Source organism: Rhipicephalus sanguineus, chromosome 9, assembly GCF_013339695.2.
Source record: "Rhipicephalus sanguineus isolate Rsan-2018 chromosome 9, BIME_Rsan_1.4, whole genome shotgun sequence".
NCBI classification, from domain to species: Eukaryota; Metazoa; Arthropoda; class Arachnida; order Ixodida; family Ixodidae; genus Rhipicephalus; species Rhipicephalus sanguineus.
In genome coordinates this window covers 90,340,820-90,361,020 of record NC_051184.2, presented here as the reverse complement: position 1 = coordinate 90,361,020, position 20,201 = coordinate 90,340,820, and the positions used below count along the sequence as shown (strand labels likewise).

Below are 20,201 nucleotides of genomic sequence, written 5' to 3'. Positions count from 1 at the left end.
GCGGCTTCGCGGCTGCTCGTAAATCCAACGCCATCCGATTTGCGATCCGGTATTGCGGTCGGTACGAAGTCGATCGGCGTGCCGATTGAATCCAATAAGGGCGAAAAAAAGCGCGAGCGGGAAAATTTCGGGACTTGCACCGCTCTTCTTGTATTTATCGTGCTGTGTGCGCGTTTTCGTCGTACGAGTGCATTCGCGATGAAGAGGACAAACCCTTTCGCCGACGACGTCCCCATACAGAGCAAATTTTACGCCTCCGAAAGAGAAGTGGAGAAGAATTGCGAAAAGCGCATGTCGGCCGTCTACTGTGAGTTGCGTTCACGACTTAGATCTGTTGTCGCGCTCTGGTGCTTCGCTGTGCGTGCGTCCTGTGACGAAGCGTAAATGAAGGTTTTAAACTTCACGACTGCGCGCATGACGAGGCTTGAGAGATGTAATGTCAGTAGTGTTTCTCTCGGTTTCGCTTTGAGTGTCATACCGTCATTGTCCAATGACGGTATGTTTCCAGGTGAATTTTTACGTTCATGTTGCTGCCATTCGTAGATGGGCTTTCGGTAATCTTTCTGCACATCAGCACACTTTCGTGTCTTATAGACTTGTGTTCTCACTTCTTTGTCCCACTAAATTGCATGAACGGCAGGATGACCGCGAACAGTCGCTGTCACATCGTAGTCATGATGAAGCGCACAACGAAGGCGAGCAAGCACTTCACGCTGCCACTCAGTCATCTTCGACACACCTGAAACGCAGCATACGTAATCGTTCAGAAGCGGAAGTGGCGCTTATTTCTGCAGCCCATTAGGTAGCTCGACGCAGCGCCGTAAGTAACGCTTCCTCCTAGTTGGTCCCTTCCTCTATGTTTCATGACACTTGGACTTTATACAAAACACCACGGTAATAGTGAGAAATTTTGCCTCGAGTGCCCCTGTAGATGCTGTTGCAGCAACAAAAAAAGTGCGGTCCTTACTTTCCCTTTCTTTTTCTTTGTTTTGTTTCTGCTTGCAGCTAAAACGTTGAGGATGCTGTACTCTGCGTCGCATCAGCGCCATGGCAATGCCAAGCCTGAAGGAGGACAGGCGAATGGAGCTGCCTCAAGTAAGTTTGCGCATAACCATTCATTCCTTGGTACTGTGTGTTCAGCATATTCAGGTTTTTTTAAATGTATTAATGAATCGGAACAGCAAAAAAAAAATGAAAGACTACAAAAACATAAATTAAACAGTATGCCTTTAAAACCTTTTGTCTGTTTTTGCACAGTTCGCTTATGATTGAACAATTGTTTTGATCTTGGTCTTCGCCGGTTGAGGCAGGTAATACATGAAGCAGTTAAGAAAGCGTGAATATATATTAAAGGGGTGGTGCCATCAAATTTCGAGGCTATAACAAGCCTGTTGTGGGTTTCCTCTGTATGCAAGGACACTCCACAGGAAGGGTCGGACACAGCAAACGTTTAGAATATATTTTAATTCACTGCCAAAGTGTATCTAAATGCCCATTCTCCCGATCGAAACCCATCGCTAGCGCGCCAACACTGACGTAGATCTGTAGGATAGGCAACGAAAGTTGTAGTGACGTCACACCAGACCTGCTGTAGTAACGTGAGTGACCTCCGGACCTCCGCCACCTCTGCAACGTACGTACCGGCTGTAGTGAACTAGAATATATTCTAGTTCACTATAGTACCAGCAAAGCATCGGTTGCTATATCACTCGCCGAGTTTCGATCGCTTCCTGGCTATGTGCGTCACAGCCTTGTGTGATCACGTGACCACGCCTCCTACACTTCTACGTCACTGCCCAACCTCGGCGCCCAGAAGCCGAAACCGAAAGTTGTCCCCATCAAAAGGCGATATTAAATTATTTAGCGAGAATACATGAATCTTAGTGCGTGCGTCATGCTTCCTGGAGCTATAGGAAACGCTTACAGCAAAGAGCGCACAAGCCACAAATTTGGTGGCACCACCCCTTTAAGGAAGTGACCATGCTGCCAGCTGAAGACCAGCAGTAGTGCTTAAAGTCAGAAGGAATTCAGTTTGTCCAGGCCCTTGCACCAAAATTTATTGGGAGTTGTGGCGCTCCCCTTGCCTGGTGATCAGCAATGCATGTACAGCCCTCACAAATTGAAATGTGACATCAATTTTCTTTTTAGTATAATGACTGCTATGAGCAACTGATTGAGATAACCGCATTGTGTTGTTACGAATCTGGCTGCTAAAGGTAATATTAGCTCCGATGATGACGAGTCAAAATTATGCCAATGTGACGCGAACTGAAGACACTGCGAACAAAAGTACATGCATTACATAGCCCTAATTTTGCATACCTTCCAAGAAACATATGTGACTTTTTTTTTTTTTTTCTGAAAGAACCAAATCCAGAAACCAAAACTGGGTTAAATTTCATGGAGACGTAAAGAATGCCGAAGTGTCTTTCACATTTAAAACTTTTGTAATCAAAGTAATGTGGACTCAAAAAAGCAGTTTCAAATCAAAAATGAGCTAGATCCATTAAACCAATGCTGCGTAAACAATTGTTACCAAAACAACCAACGTGGCCGCATCCAATCTGTTTATTTATGACCTAGTTGCTTTGCTATCATGCTTTCGCTCCACAATTGCTTTTTCTTGGGCGAGTTGGTACTTACTGAAGGACATAATATTGCAGGGCAAAATTCGAATAGAAAGAGAGGCCGGCTTTCCTACTCCTGCCTGTCTCTTAGTGTTTCTTTTCGAGTTTCGAGCTGCAGTACCAAATCCTTCTTTTGCTCCAAGACGGTATAGTTGAAATGGAAGACAGTGGAAATGAAGTTGTTGGGCACCAATCTATTCCTTGAAGATGAAGCAGTGATCCTAAACTCTGCGGCACAAAACCAGCTATGAAGCTAACAACAAGAACAAGAGCTGAAGCATTTTTGGAGGCCTTCGATGGACGCCAGGAACAAAAAAATGCTGCCAACGCTCCAAGACACAAGTGAAAAACAGCGCTTGTTCTTGTCATTCCTCCCTGTGTGCGTCGTCTTGCTTTTCGTGCTGCTTACTTCCATGGATCCATACCAACTGGCCCAGCTGCCTACACTGCTACAGTGCTAAAAAGACTAGACAAGAAAGGACACGAAACCACAGCGCTGACTAACAACCAAATGTGTTTATTCCTTCAGTCAGCATAAATATACCTCACCACTATTGCAATGAAACAACAGAAAATTGAAGACAGCCTGTGTAGAGGCAGTAAGGCGAACAATGGGACCTGAGTTCTATCTCCTTCAGAAGGAGGGATAGCGCTGTTTTTCATTTGTAATCATGAACCAACCAGCCCAAATGTGTACCCTACTGCACTCCAGGACAGTGCGCCTGTTTCCAGGAAGGACCACTCGCGCTTCACGTCTAGTCATCGCCATTACGCCCTTGCACAGTGGCGTAGCCAGGGGGTGGCACACCGCCCCCCCACCCCCACCCCTGAAACTTTTTTTCTCCCAAGGGATACAGAGCACAATATAACACTAGACCACACTCGCCTGCGTGGACCCCATGTCGGATCAAGGTGGTGCCCCCCCCCCGAAAAAAATTTCTGCCTACGCCACTGCCCTTGCAACAAAGGACAGCACCAACGGAAGCACAAGGTGGTGATAATTCTATGGCAAAATATTGCTATATCATTCATTTGCTACCATTTAGACTACTTTTGGGTAGCCAATTCAAGCCCAAATGAAATGTTTCAATCTATAAGGGTCAAATCCAAATTTTACTCCTGAATAGCGACAATAGGGAGCTATATAGGTTTGAAGCATTTTGGTGACAGGAGCACACTGGCTAAAAATTGTTGGAGCAGGCCCGACCATGTTGTCAGTACCAGATAACTGTGTTTTTCTCAGTTTCACTTAAGGTGGACTTGGCTCTTTTAGGGAAAAAAATGCCACATATGCCTCCTGTGGGTACACACAGCCAATGTAAAAATTCCTAACCCTTGCAAACTGCCTCTCCACGCCACTTAGGCTGGAAACACTTCTTGTTCATCAGTGTGGCCTTTTTACCTTGTCATGCAACACTTCTCAACTTCAGTGGTTAAGAGGAGAATGATCACGACACAGGCTCTCTTGTTGTGACCCTTCTTTCTCTGTCCTCATTTGTGCTAAGGTTGTGTGTCAAATCTGAATTTTTCTACATTGTAGTTTGTTTAAAAGATGTGCTGATATCAGTTTTAATGACATTGCCATTGAGATAGAAGTAAGTTGCTATGCCTGCCAAAGAATGCATTGTTTCAGAATGAGAAAAACCTTTGCAATCGTGTTACAAACAGCTGGCGTAATGTTCTCTAAGGCTTCTGGCCAAATTTGTATCCTGACAGCGGCAGGAAAGAGAGTGATCTGCTGTGAAATTAGATTACCAGAAATGACCAGAGGGAAATACATATCTCTTTTATTTTACTAGTGAAAAAAAACTTATTCTCTGCTATGGAGAGAAAAAAACTTTGTTCATGTCAACTAGTGGTATTCCTTTATATTAGTCATTGGCTGTGTTTTGTTTTAGACTCTACTGCTGTGCAAAAAACATCTTTTCTTACCCATTCTTCCAAGTCAGCCTGTCAGTTGGTGAAATTGAGTCTTGACGAAACCTTGTCTGGTCGGTCACAATGAAAGTCTCGTCATATTAAACAAGGTGCTCATGTGAAGGCCGAAATTTTCTATTTTGTCTCGGAAATTACTATTTGCACATACCTGCAAAAATATTATGTATGCATACAGGAAACGCAGACTGGTCACCTAAAGTAACTATGATTGATGCTACTTGTGCTCAATTCTTTTATTTCCTGCCCGTTTTGTTTTAGTGGACACGCAATCCCAGCAATGCAGCGCATGCCACCGAAAGTGTGCAACCAAGACAAGTTGCACCTTCTGTGACAGGCCGTCGTGCGACTCTTGCACTCGGCTCTGTGCATCCTGCGAGAAACCTTATTGCACTCTGTGTTCCGTGCTAAGGTGAGCGTGTAATTTCACGAATGTTGCATCAAGTTTTATGAAAAAAATAGGTCTTCTGGATGAAAAGTTTCTGAAGCTGTAATAAGCAGGGGCACAATGAAAAAAAATGAGGGCAACTTGCACTAGTAGTGCAAGGCTGGAGTCAGCAGCGGAGGTTGTGATCAATCCAGCTTCTTCCGCTTTTCTAGGCTTGGTTAAGTTATGCTGGACTTGGGCTTAATTAGTCTTCACTTAGGCTTGGCTAAATTAGTCCTGACTTAAATATTTATTCTTGACTTAATTAGTATTGGTCCAATTAGCTCTTAGCATGTCCTGGCTTAATTAGCTTGATCTTACATGGCTTGGCTTAATTAGCTTGTCTTGGCTTATTGCGGCAATGCGAGGTGACATCATAGCTAGGCGCAGTTTTTGTTCGCATCCCACGGCCTAACCTCCGGCTTAAACAGCTCTGCTGTGAAAATCTCTCTCTGTACTCATTTTCTCGCCCATCGGAGCTACTGCATCCCTTGCCGGACAAATCGGCGCATATGTTGGGGGAGCGAAGCAGAAGGGGACAAAGAGAGCGCGTGCCAGTTCATGATGATGATAATTTCTGTTCGCACTACCTGGCGCAACGAAAAGCTTCAAGAGCTCCACGGTTAAAATTGCAAAATAACGCATAAAAAGGTTGTAATGGTGCCTATACCCTCACCTCTTGTAGCTGTGCATGGTGATATAACCTCGATGTAACGAACACGGATATAACGAATTATCGGTTATAACGAAGTAACTGAAGAACAGTGCTGTCGTATATACAGTATTACAAAGAAACGTTTATAACGAATTTTCGGATATAACGAAGTTATTTTCGTGGCAGATGTGACTGTTATAATGAGGTTTGAGTGTATATGCCAAATGGGCACCCGCTTCGGACAAATTAATTAATTTTTGTAATGCTCAAGTTTGGTGTGGGGTCCTTTAAAATGCTTTTTTTTCTGTTTTCACTTACAGGTACACTCAACAAGGTGAATATGCAACATGCCTGTCGTGTGGAAACTAGGCTGCCAGAGAATTGGAAAGTCTCTGTACATAGTGTAAATATCCGCAAATTTTGGGCTGCTACTTATGAAATTGGATGACGGCGCTGAACTGTTAAACATGTCGCTGCAAGTCTTGGTGCTTTCAGCCTACTGTAGTGTATGTGGCTAGTGGGCTTGTCGCACCAAACTTGCAAGCTGGGAACAGGACACCTTTAATTACGCTGAGAGTTTTGCATTGTGCATGCGATTTTCACGCGTAAACTGTTTGTGTTCTGACATGCCTGTTTGCTCTTGAATTAAATCATTCTCACAATGAAAGTATCCTATCCTTTGGTCTCGTGGCAAGCTCTGGTATTAGTGCCCTACGATTTGAGTACAGTGGTCAACACTCATGTCTAGAATGATGAAGCGCCGTGCTCGGAACAGCACGAGCAAGATCTACAGTTCAAAACAGGCCACATCTGAGCATGTGTGGTGCCAGTGACATGCCTGCCTTGCAGTTTCCGTCCATGTTTATCGTCGCGGCCACGACACTGCTTTGGCTGTCAGAAGTGCTGTCATCTGTATAGTGCCGAAACGACAGAAAACTTTATTCAGCTGATAAGTAGGGGCAAATCAGCTGTCGGAATAATGAGACCATGAATGAAGAACAAGCATGCAGCACAGCTTGCATCAAGCACCGAGAACAGTTCACTTAGTTTTTTGACCTGGTTTTTGTTTTTGCGCTAAACCGTCGAGAGCGCTTTCGACAGCCAAAGCGGTTGTTCCGTTCACAGTGATAAACAAGAATAAAAAAATCCAAGAGAGGCGCGTCATTGGCATTGCGCATGCTCACATGTGGCTTATTTACAACTGCAGATGTCGCTCGTGCCACTCTGAGCGCAATGCTCTGTCGTTCTAGACATGAGTGTTGACCACTGTACATTCTTAACGGTTGCTATTATTAACATTCATGCACCATCCCTAGTAGCACCGTCAAAGATAACGGTGCTACTAGGGATGGTATTCCCCTATATTAATAGGGGAATACCATCCCCTATTAATAAAGCAGAGAGAGCAGACGGATAGCACTCGGGTTGTTTTGCCTGCTATCCATCCTGTATAAATCACACTATTTCATCCATGGCAACATGGCAGCTTATTATCTGTGATTGTCCTTCGAAGACACCTTGTGATCAACACTGAAGTCCTTTGCATCAGAGTTCAGAAGAAGTCCTTGATTTCTGCATCATTCAAAATGTAAGCAGGTTTTTTGCACCAGTATGACAAACTGAAAAACAAGACAAAAACATTGACAGTCAATAAACTGTGGTGTGCTCTTTGTCATGTAAAAAATAAACCGACCATAAATTTTCTTTTTGTCTCTGGTCTGGCAAAGGGTATGGAAGATGAGTAAATTGAAAGCCCGCCTGCAGTGAAACCTTGAACTGCATTAAAAATCGAGTTTTGCAAAGTGTGGTAAGAGGACCCTCTGTCCAAAATTCGACACTTGAAATTTAAAAATTCTTTATATCGGAACTGATAAAACGCTGCCGTTATTGCTTGACAGAAGTAATGTACGGCAAGCGCATGACCACAGAGGTGAGGGCTGTACCATTAACATTCCTACAGCCTTGTTGAGATTGCTCCCATGGTATATACTACATACAATTACAATTAATTTCGCAAAAGTGCAATTTCCTTGCAGTTGGCCTTAAAGGTTTAGGCTTGAACGCCCTGAGGATTGACAGCTAACCAACACCATCTGCTGTCATGTTAGCCCATATATGCCCAGTGTCCTACACGTGGGACACTTCTTTAATGTGCTTTAAAATCGCTGCTTTAGGTGAAGACTGGAGCCATTTATAGCAAATGAAGCAGGTGTCTGCCGAAACATGTGCTGTAGCCTACACATTGCTTGCCCTTAATATTACCACGTACGGACTACTACATCTGAGCGAACGTGTACTCTGTAGGGGAGGCCCTGGAGTGGAGGACAGCCTAAGTTATGATGCTTTCTTTTTCTTGAAATTATTGCAAAAATCCCACCATTCCACCATTCGTGCTCAAAGTAGTTTGGTAGAAGTGACCATACTATAGCCCGTAATTGCAAATACACAACTTGACCTGTGCCACGAGAAAAAAAGTTCGGTGCAAAAAAGTGCTGCAGAACTGTGTTGCACTTACCTGACAGTAAATAAATATTTTGTGCGTTTTTTTGAGGGCACAAATCGTCTATTCGTGAATGAAAATATTTGTTTGCTCAATTTTTCTGAGTATGGGCGTATATGGGTTAAGACAGGCACCCAGGTCGCCAAACAGTATTTTAGTTTTTTTTTTCTTTCCCTTTTATTCTTTATTCCAAAGCATGGAAATTAAGGATGCAATTGGCCTTCAAAGGCCAACTCTGGCAATCTTTTTACCATGTCAATGGTGCTTCTATGTTCCCGAGACGCTCCTGTCATGGGCCCAATAGCAAAAATAAACAGCTAATTGGAAAATAACTTCAAATAACCAAAGCACAACACTGAAACCCAATCGAGCAGTAACTGTCAACACAATTTCCGGTTAAAACCAAAAATTGTTCCTGCCATCGCGGAGTATGGAAGCCACGAAGAGTGGACACTCAGCGGAAGGGTGACCACACCGCACCAGCCGAAGCGTGTCTGACTGACCTTGTCACGTGCACAAGTTCCTCAGAGCTGACGGGCAATGGCAGCTGTGATTCGTATGCATTTGGATGCCAACTGAAATCGCCATTCCTCTTCGATGAAGTATAACGTGCTTATGTGCTTGCATAGTTGTGCATTATACCACCAGATGGCACCATTTGTCCAGGCCGCTGGCTGCTGCAATTGGGTAAAATGCTAACGCTAAGTTTGCGAACAAACTGAGACCTTTTAATATTTTTGGAAGAGTGAATAAGTTTGTGGATAGCAGCTTTTGACATTGCGTCCCTAGGATCGATAAACTTAATATAAGCCAAGCACGAGCCACCTCTCTCAACCCTGTATATGTTACGGAAAGTGTTTCCGTACAATAAAGTTCGCACATGTGCACTCATCAAACGGGATGGTATTGCCATACTTTCCGTGTGGTAAACTGGCATTGCTAGCTAAAACACTCTAGGACGAAAGGTAATCATAAGCTGCCAGTGTTCAGTGACTGTTATGGTAACTACACGGGAGCTGTGTACAGCCCACAATGTAACACCACTTGCAACCCAACGCAATCACACATCCACCCACAGAGAACTGAAAATCAAATGCCTATCAAAGAACCGCTCGCCAAACACACACAAGTATTGCCTTGTGGACAGCAGACACTGCAGTGACACCTCCGTCCCATCACTTCCGTCCCTTTGTCATAAATGACGTCACACACACACGATGTTGTCAATAAATGTTGGAAGCCGGGTGGGTGATTCAAAGCAACAAATAAAATTCGGTTGTGAACAATCTGCGTATCTCTCAAGCCTATAATTTGCCATAAATGATGGAAAAGTGCAAAGGAATGTGCCCTGCCAATTTGATTGATATTCACTGACCTCAAAAAATCGCCAGAGTGGGCCTGAAGGTCGTAGACAACTCACCAATACCACCTGTGCTGATGTTAAGGACCCAGGTCACCAAATATTACTTCATCTTTTCTTTCCTTTTATTGTTTATGCCACAGCAAACAAATTAAAGATGTTGTTGGCCTTTAAACGGTTAAACATTAAAGGCCCTAAGACAGCTCACCAATACCATCTGTTTTAGTATTAAGACAACAACCCAGGTAACCAAAGAGTTTTTCATATTTTTTTCTTTCCTTTTATTGTTTATTCCACAGCATGGAAACTAAGAAAACAAATCTTTCAACTTGCAACAACAGAATCCTCTTTTTCGGAAAGACGAAATAGAGCGATGGTAGGGAGGGGGAGATGGTTATGTTTGTCTCCTTCACATTTGGTAAGTTTAAAAAAAGAGAGAACAATGGCTGCTGTTTGCTCTTGGAAGGTTCTTCTCTCCATTTTTTTTCTTATGTAAAGTCACACCTGGCAAGAAATGACTTCACGGTTTCATTTTTTTTTTCTTTAACAAACTTTAATCTACTACAACCTAGCACATCCAAGCGTCCTGTACAACAGTTTTTTAACAGACAAGAACAAGGGAACAAGCTACTGTTGTGACAAAAGTGAATGTGCACAGGGATAAAAAAAATTGCAGCACACAATCTTAATCTTGCAGTGTTGTTTCTAGAAATAGGAAGATGGCTGTCACAAACAACATATGTACTATTATCATGGAATAAATTCACTAGAACTGTGTTTGTTCACTCGCCTTGTAATTTTCAAATCTTCAAAGATATAAAAATAGGTCAAACGGAACGTTTTCAGTTTAGCGGCTTGCATATTCCTAGAATTTTTCGGGGGAACATGAACGACTGAGCATTCCTGTATGCATATAATTTTGTCACAGCAGTAGGGCGTGGTTGAAAAGTTTTGGAATTGTGGCAGATCAGACTAGCCACAATATAGGAAGTGGCAGCTTGCCCTCCCAGGAGCGACTGTCCGTCTTTATTCGTTTACATATGCTAGAGATAGTCTATACGAAATCCAGAGTTCTGACACCTATGGTCGGGCCATTACAGATATGTGTTTCAAACTACAAAAGCAAGCACTGGCCACTCTTTGTGACGAAGCACATCGTTAATACTCAAGGAGCTAGGCGCTTATACAAACTAACGTCATTAAGAGATGGCAGTTTTGGATGCCATACTAGTTTTTCCTCTCAATGTAGCCAAAATATGGAAGTGATTGATAAACTAAAGGAGTGAATTTAGTAAAGGAATCAAGAAGTCACTAAAGAAGTTAGCACGTCGTCTTGTGGACCAGTGGAGAACATGTGGCTGAAACAGGTGTAACAGACAGAATCTTGCGAACGTTAACTGCACCAGCACGCGCTTCAGGACTCGACACAGGGTCATTCCAAAACTTTTCAACCAGACCTTGGTTTGTGCATTCAAGCCTCCACGTGAGATACACGCACGCACACACAGAGCTAAGCGTAAACTCAGATCAGGCTGTCGGCGTTTTCTCCAATACAGCAAGAAGCGCTCGTGCAGGCTTGATTTCGAGGAACCACAGTGCCTCTACTTAAAGTTGAACAATCCTCGCATTCACTTCCAGCCCTATGGATTCATTGGAGAAACATCACAATACACGCTGCTATGACTACGTCCTAGCCCCCCCCCCCCCATTCACGCATGCATCAAGCAGGAGACCTGCCGTCGCAATGCATGACGACCCCGAAAGCAGGCTGAAATGAACACTGTTAAGTCTTTTTTTTTTATTTCTTCACACTCCCCTAACGTAGTATTTTCACAGAGTTGTTCACATTGTTACAGCAACACTCCTATCACTGCAGGCATACCACTTTTTTTTTCGTTTCATGCGAAGGTTACACAGTGACACATGAAACCCAGACACAGGACCATCAAAGGAATCGCTACTGTGAACTTGCACCGACTGGAAAAAGAAAGACACGGGTTTTTTTTTACGTTTCGGACCACAGCTTTGCGAGCCACGTGGCTGACTTGACCTCTTGAAGAAACAGAACGTCTCGTAGCCGACAAACTTGACAGAACAGTACAGCCGACTTGCACTAATCAAACTTGGATGACTTCAGTTTATTTCGAACAGATCTCACAATTCATGTTGGGCCGCTTGCTATGCCGATGGCATCTTGAAAAAGTTGTTCAATTCGAGAAATGCTTACTATGAAATCAAACTCTCTTACCATACTTCCCAGTTGAGGGAAGCACAGCTACAAGTTGGCTGACGAGGCATAAATAGTCAAAATGCACGCACATTTGATATTTGTGCTTGCCGTGCACATTGGCAGGTGTCTCCGACTTGGTCAAGCATTCCCCATTCGAACTGCTTTCTTCTCCATCAGAGACCTAAGCAATGGCCAATGAATGCTCGTTACTGTTTCGCATGTTCATTCAGCAACGCATAACTTTAAGTTTCGTATCAAATTTCATTCAAGTTTTGATCATTCGAGCAGAAATGTGGAGCCCCTTGAAATTTGAATAAAGTGCTAGTCGGCTGTACTGTATTGTATTAAGCGAACAATAGAAAAATCGCGCTTCATCCTGGCATGTCACTTCAACAACGTTTTCTACACCTGTCCTCTTAAAAGAAGAAAACAAAAACACGCAAGCACTGCTGTGCTTCGAAGACAAATTCACAAGTGTCTACTCCTCTCAATAACAGTGTAGGCAATTGCAAACTACTAGACACGTCTTCATTGAAGGCTCAGGCTTTGAATACAATCTGGAAATATCTCATAGGCGACAATGTCAAGCAGAGTGGACAGTGCCATTCTCCGAGCACGAACTGCTCAGAGCATTGTATCGGGTGTCGCAGTGAAAAATTAACCTCAAGTGGGGATTCCCTAAATAAACATACGGGCATTACTAGAGTGCTTTACATGGAGCCACAATGGGGTTCGTTACAACAAAAATTGCGCTTTGTTGTAAAAATGACTAGTTCGGTGCCGACCGATGACGTTAACAGTTGGTACGCGGTTGAGAACATTTTAACGACTAGAACACATCACGAGTTACCAAAAGTCGCTCTTTTTTTTTTCTTTTCTTTAACCACCCACGGTCAGAATGCCACTTAGAGATCTGTAAGTCAGATTTTAAACGTACAAAATTCACTCGTAAGAAAATATACAAATGCGGTACATAATAATAAATCACAAATGCAGCAGGAATGTTTCTTTAGTCAAAAATAACCTTCAGGAGAGATAAAAAAAGGAAAAGGTTCACAGCAGAAGTCATGCAGGCGAAAATGCTTTGATCAAACAGCACAGATTATCAAAAATATAATCCCACAAAAAAACAAGGAAGAAAGTGGAGAAAATAAATGCCAGCATAAAAACACAGTATCAATAAAGAAAATACTGGAATGATTGCTGAAAATGCACCCATACAGTGTTTTAGCTCTCTTTTACAGTATCCCAGCATAAAATATTCCCATTTTTCCGGCATTTAGGTGACATTCGTACATTTAAATTAAGGATATAAAACAAGCCAACTGTGCGAGTGATTTGAGGAATAAATGCAGGCTTCGCGTGTGGTTTCATTTTTCTTTTAAAACATGCAAGTACGTGAAGGGGCAACCAATACGTGCTTGCTGGCAACATATGACACTTGTAATGGCGAGTCAATGCACGAGCATCAACTCCTGCTGTATTTAGTTCAATTTGATGAGATCGGTATGTCGGATGACCTATCTACCAGACACATTGAAAGCATGCTGTGTGGTGCATTGACTCTCCAGTCATTGACTGTCACACTTGTAAGAAGAAACTCAAAATTTTGGACACGCCTTTGCTGCCGAGACGGTGCTTGCTTTGCAACGCTCTGCAAAAGTGCAGCGTTAACTCATACACACCACGCATCGAATGCATAATAAGTTACTTCATTCTGTGCCGCGTCCAATCCTTCTTTGATTTCCCTCTACTGAACGGCTCGCTGAATGGCTAATGTCGGCCACTGTGCGCATGTTAAGATAATGAAAGAAAACGGCACCTCTGGCGAGATTAATACACGCGTGCATATAAAAACTTGTGCCACATGCTTTACGTCTCATCAAAAAAGTGCTGTTTTTCATCAAAGTTTCACATCTTGCACATGCTAAGCACGAAGGAAACCTGTGCAGCAATAGTGCAACGAGCAATGCCAATTTGATCACAGAACTATCACTAGAGCTTGCGCTGTTAAATAGTCACAGTGGCAAATGTCTATCTTTGGCTTCCCCTGTATCCCGTGTACATGGTCACATGCGACATCATTTGTGGCCAAGTTTTCTCTCAAGCAGTTTTATTAGGACAGATAGCGGTCACTTACTTCTGGGTCACAGACATCCAATGTGCCAATTATTAACTGCACCGAACAAATAAATATACCAGGCGTTCCAGTCAATGCACCCTGCAGCACACTAGTGCGCGAGGTCCAACATACCCGAAGAATTGCATTTTAATGCAGTTATCAAAGCAGTCGATGGCCTTGGCATGGCTTTAAATTGAGGTAAAGTTCCGGAGTAATCGCTTCTGTCACGCAACGCGTATCACACGTTGACCAGAGATGCCTGTCTTGATAATTAGAACCTGCTGGTACGACTGGTCGTATGTCAGATCTCGAGTAAGACTACTGTGCGTCCTCTCTAGTGATGTTGCCCGGTCGAGGTGAATGTGATACCACATTACCGCCGAAAGTGATTACTCCAGAGCAATGACCCCCAGGTAACACAGTACCTGCCACAAGAAGGTTGGCCAGCATTCCCAATTGAGGCAATAAAATTTCCGTAGCTTCAGACACAAGAAACCTAGCATGACACTCTAAAGTCCGTAATTGTCGTACAAAACATTCATCAGACAATTGAGGAAAGGAAAGGGCGTCCACAGGGCAACTGGGGTTGTTTCACGCTACCTTTTTATGCATTCAAACGCTACTGCCGCTCTCTCCAAGAAAGAAATACAAACACTAACGGATCCCGGCTTTACAAATGCAAGTACCCTTTATCGCCGCGGAAGGGCCACAGTGATTAAAAAAAGAAACTAAATTATCTTATGATCTATTTCGTTTCCCACATTTTATCACATCTCTGCCCCCAACTAACAAGAAGAAAGGGTGTCCCTTTTTTTTTCCGGTACTCTGTGTTTACTTCTTATTGCAGGACTCTTCTGCTCTCACTCGCCATCGTCTTTTCATTTAATAACACCAGGGGAGGGAGCATCGGGGAAAAACGGGGGAAGGCAGGTGGGAGAACGGGTTGCGTCGGGGAACAATGTTCGTAAGAGAATATATATACACATTTATACATGGGCAACCAGCATTTACAGAAGTCACACTCATAGTCGACAGGTGCCTCTCGTCTCCTCCGCCGCGTCGCCGGGAGGAGACGCGTGACTCCCAAAATAAAAGGACTGGCCGTGCCCAGCTCAGCCGTAAGAAGGCGGCTAGCAGGCAGCGGGCGTTTCTTAAAACAAGCGAGAGACATACACGGAGAACACACACCTTCTTTTTTTTTCTGTTAAATCAGACAACCACGCAGCAACAGCCGAAACCAGGCCTTGCGAGGGCTCGATTCACGCTGCGGCAATGTTCTGGCAAACCAGCCGTGATGGCGCAAGAAAGCGGCCGTGTTTTTAACCTGTCGGTTTCCGAGGCGGTTGCACTCTTGCGCGGCGTTGATAACCGACGTGTTATCTCACCAGGAAAAAACGCAGTGATAGATGCTGTGGTAATGCACTCAAGGACTGTGCCACGTAATAACGACACTAACTGTGCCGCCCCTCTCGTCCCGTATGATTCAAACTGATTGAGCAAATCAAAGCTCGTTAAAGGGACGCCCCTCCGAAAGCAATTGGTTCAAAATATACGTGCAGTTTTCGGACGCACTTGCAGAAAAACCGGGAACCCGGTACAAGAGCAACCGTCATTGGCTACCGATTTCCTTTAATACATGACAACTAAGAACATCGACAGAAGAACGGATGTGTCGCCCATCAAATGGATAAGGCAGAGTGTTTTTCTGCAACCATCCTTGACTCCCAAACAGAGAAATGTCAGGCAAGATTCTTAATAAGAGAAAATTTTCATACGCATTAAGGAAAATTTTCGTTTGTGCACCTAAGTACACAACTGGAATATCCCTCAACGGCCACTCGAAAATTGCTGCGTCATTGAATCGAGCTCCTCGAAAATCAGGTCAAAACAGATCCCCAAGCACTTCTAGAACACTTCAACAACGGGGTAGATAGAACATGGGCAAACAGGCTAGTTCCAGATGTTAACAAGAAAAAAAATCAAGAAACACGAAAAATAAGAGGGGCCCCGTTCCGACTTCAGACTATTAAGGTTTTTCCCATCTCACGAGCGCTTCGCTGCGCCTGGCTGAACTGCTGAAGACTCTGCACAGAAGACGCGAGGCATGCAAAACCTCGCATCGTTGCAAATGAAATTCTAGTCTGTTATACTAAGGCTCTGCTGTATCAATGAAGCGTCACAATAGCGTTGAAATATAAAAAAATAAACATGCCACGAAACACAAGAAGGCGGTCATTTTAATGCACGGTGATGCTTGGAAACATGGGAGCTTTTGCCAGCACGGCAAACATAAAGGTTCTCTTTTCTTTCATTGCTTTTTTCCCCCGCTCAAGAACTGCTCGTGCGCTTTTCACCTATAACGGCTGCTGCATATCAAGGGCAGATGATGAGGAAGAAACAAGTTGTGCAACTGATGCTTGACGCTACAACAATGATGAGGTATGTCCTCAGTCACATGGCTTGGAGAAAACAGCCACGCTTAATCTTGATGGTGAATAATTTTGGCCCATTCACTGTTAAAAAGGACAACGACAATATTGTCCTAGGTTGTAAAAATTTATGCAAACTTGGCAGAAATGTAAAAAAAAGATCACTCTGGCCAACAAAACATCTCTCCCTGAACATCACCGCGATAAGTGATACAAAAACCTAATTGGCAGTGTGCGTTAGTACTGATGTCTGATTGTGCAGCGTTACCCTGGTATAACAAAGTTCTTGGAAAGAAATTAAAATAAAGGCAGCTTGTAATACAGCTGAAAGAGCACAATGCATTGGCTTCCTTCAATACTCAAGATGCGCGATTACCTGGCCGGCGCTGCTTACGTAAAATCCAAAGGCACAAGGCAACTTCTGGGCGAGAAATTTCACGGCAAAGCTGGCTTCCTGTACTACGCTTGTTTTTGTGCTTCGAAAGAACAGCTCAACGAGATCTTTAAGGCCAGCGGAACTGACACCAGTGTTGCATACCTGCCAAGTCTCCCGGATTACCCGGGAGACTCCCGGATTTTGAACGTTTCTCCCGGTTGTACGGGTCATAGCAAAATCTCCCGGAAATCCAGTTTTGCCCCGCGCGTCCAGTGCATTGCGCGCCCCGTGCGTCACGGTGACGCGAGGTGGGACGTTTCGCGTACAGATGCGCTACACGCAATTTAAAAATTGATCCTAAATGTGTTATAGGTTATATCAGCCGTTAATATTTCGTAGATGATGCGTTTGTTTACAAACAAATCTATCCCACAAGTTATCTTGCCCTCAAAATTTTGTGTCACTACTGCTTTAAGTGGAGAGCCCAGCACTTAAAAAGGTAGCCGTTACCGATGTCTGTCGAGATAGCGTGTTCGCCAGCGCTCGCGACCGCCCTCGTCTCAACGGCGCCCCTTATGGTCCCTTGCCCGACGAAATAACTGGTAAGCAAGCGACGACAGGCCTCGCACGCGGAGCGATGTTGTCGCATGTTCCCTTCGCGCGACGGTGATGGCCGGGTCGTTTCATCTCTGCTTCGACCGCGTTCGTCCCTAGCGCTAGCGCGCATTTACTCGCGCGTGAAACAGACGATGCGTAAGCGATATTATCGGTTTGGACTCTGTACAGATCAGTGGCAATCGCAAAATCCCGCTGACAGTAGGCAGTTTTAGAATAACGTACGCTAAGTTAGCGTTAGCGTTTGCGGCCCGCTGTTTTCGTCACTTAACGGGAGCCCGCAAGCGCTTAGCGTACGACGCATGCGCAGTTGCGCGAAAAGCCAACGCAAAGCTTTGCGTACGCTATTCTAAAACTGCCTAGTGTCCATATAATTGCTATCGCAGTACCCCCTCCCCCCCCCCCTCCCCGCGGTCGGCATACTTCATACCCCCCCCCGTTGATTAGATCTCCCGGATTCCGTTTCTCCAAACTTGGCAGGTATGGTGTTGACATAGCTGTATCTCATGCACCCAAGCAAGGCTAAAGCAGTGAAATTTTCATTCTTCGGTCGGTGAGCCCGCCATTCGTAATCCTGGTGCCTCGAGCAATACTGAAAGATGAGCATTTCAGTGTCCGTCCTTCGGTAAGAAACTGAAGCGCGAAAGTCCAACCTATGACTGTGGCTCCTTCCTCGTTAAAAAGATACCTGGTAAAACGAGTGAAGGTTCGAATCTGTACTGTACATCACAAAACCAGAAAAGCCCCTACCGAAGGAGACTGCACTCAGTGAAATGAGATAAAACTTAATTGTCATCTGCGCTACTTGGCCCATTTTTTCATGTCAGTGCTCCAGTCAATGCGAAACTTGCTGTGACGCAAGGGTTAAGTTATCACTTGAGACTAGAACTGAGCTCACTGCTGTGGCAAGTCTACACTGGAAGTAACATCGAAGGTTGCGGTGCAAGAGATATGATCATTCAATAAAAAAAGAAAAGATGGCATGCAAGCAATAAGGACGACAAAGAAAAGAAAACAAGTACAACTGCTTCACCTATCTCCATTTCCATTTTCACTTTTTTCATTGCTGACACACTCTTTTGTAATGTGGTTGTCTGAATTGTCGCCCTTCCATGTGAAGCAAGATATCCCCAATCTGGGGCCAACGATCTCATTCAGACTTGGGAGTGCGATTACTTTTTATCGAAGTTTTGCGTAACAAGCACTGGACGTGCTGGCAACTAAGGGCAACAGCACGCATGGTGGAGTGCCAATGCATGCCACACAAAATGTTGTGTCACATCAACGTGTCACGATCCATGTGTCACAATGAGTCACATTGTGTCGCTACCAGTGTCACACAAAATCTTGTGACATTGATCAGACCCTCAAGAACGAATGACCGGGAATTCAGCCCCTATTCCGCATCAACCTCACTGTCATTTAGAAACAAGATATTCTTAGAATGACTATAGTTTCTAGTTTCTGACGTGTCATCCGGCCACCCCGAGGTAACATATTACACAAACACAGTTCAGCAGACACCCAGGCGCAGCCTTCGCTCTTCTTAGCGGCAGTCAAGCTGGCAGCGGTCACAGCAGCAACAACAACAGCAAGGGAGCAGCGCTCGCTTAGTACTCAGGGAGCGGGGTGCATGGACACTAGGGAGGGCCCCTCCAGTCTGCCTGCGCTGGCTCAGAACGCCCGACTCAGACCACAGGGCACTTGGTTTACCTCGCTTTAGACAGTGCAGCGGTTAGCAACACCCTCCTCTGTGCCAGGATCTTTTGATCTGTGGGGTCCTATTCCGTACCACATAATACGGAATAATATTCCGTTTTTACCGTGTCATTGCGTTGGTTGTTCCCTATTTGGCGGAGCCCTGACACATCTTGAAATGATCAATGAAAAGTGTTCGTAGCGCCATAGTGCTGGGGGCACTCACTCAGTTAACCGACAGGAAAAGTGTTGACCAATCAGGGAGGACCAACACGGAATAGCATTCCGTATTTTATGGTGCGACATAGGTCCACAGCTATGCGTAGTTTGCCAGTGAAAGTATTCCAAATGTTTCCCGGCTTCTAATCTCGCGGTTGCATTCAGCCATTTGCCGTGCAGCAAAGGTTTTCACGAAGGCAATGCCAACATGGGGCACACTGCAGTGGAACACAGCGCAAAAGATGTACGCTAGACTGGTGTTCTGGAACAATGGCCTGTTACAGGCAGTCCCTTTTCAGCAGCTTCCAATTAGCTAAATGAGCGAACACTGGCTTTAAAAAAAATTTGGAAATTATCTGTGCAAACTTGGGCATGCTAGATAACATAGTACTCTCATAGATTTACAACTATCCTGTCCCACGGTAAGCACATCTCACAGGACACAGAACCTGTGTCAAGCGCATGAGACCTCTGTTAAGCGCAACAAGAACATCTGTAGCCAGTGCAAATTTGGGTCAGATATAAGAGTCGTGTTCTACTGTCATAAGGTGGAAGGTGGGAAAAAAGATTGTGATCTTGGGTAATGCCTTCCATTGAAGTGACAGACTAATTCACTGCTTCAAATTTCTGAAAGTGCGTTCACTTTGCTGATTTAGTGCAGGCCTGTTTCTTACAGGTGAACTCCACATGACAGTCCTGCCCCCATCTCCCCTAATCATTACCTCTAGGTTCAATGAGGCATGAAAGTCTAGTTAACGAGTGTCAATCGTTCTTGCACCAACAGTAAAAAAAGATAATTGTTTACAATAAATGACAGAGCACTTTATGCTCTTCTTTTCATATTTTTCACATTCGTGTCTTGTTCTGTTGCTTAACCATTAATTAGTACAAGTTGGTTGAATACTCATCCACAGCCCCTGCAACATTTTTGTTAGGTCCCGGAAAGCATTTAAAGTAAATTATAATGTTCAAGGAAGTCTAGAATAACCTTCCAAGGTTTAAGTCTGC

The 20,201-nt window shown here is 44.3% G+C and overlaps 1 protein-coding gene across 1 annotated transcript; it reads left to right on the top strand.

The window, feature by feature from the left end:
* The first annotated feature begins 100 nt into the window (after positions 1 to 100).
* LOC119406004 (apoptosis regulatory protein Siva-like) lies at positions 101 to 6,318 on the top strand. Its single transcript, XM_037672838.2, has 4 exons — positions 101 to 307; positions 1,006 to 1,095; positions 4,824 to 4,974; positions 5,965 to 6,318. The coding sequence occupies exons 1-4, from the start codon at positions 199 to 201 to the stop codon at positions 6,011 to 6,013; spliced, it is 399 nt and encodes a 132-aa protein (XP_037528766.1). The 5' UTR covers positions 101 to 198; the 3' UTR covers positions 6,014 to 6,318.
* Positions 6,319 to 20,201: the final 13,883 nt, after the last annotated feature.

Bases quoted from the DNA above. Each gene is read 5' to 3' on its own strand.
- LOC119406004 (XM_037672838.2), top strand. From the start codon at position 199: ATGAAGAGGACAAACCCTTTCGCCGACGACGTCCCCATACAGAGCAAA. The intron at 308-1,005 runs GTGAGTTGCGTT...TTCTGCTTGCAG, and splicing joins GCGCATGTCGGCCGTCTACT to CTAAAACGTTGAGGATGCTG. The intron at 1,096-4,823 runs GTAAGTTTGCGC...GTTTTGTTTTAG, and splicing joins GGCGAATGGAGCTGCCTCAA to TGGACACGCAATCCCAGCAA.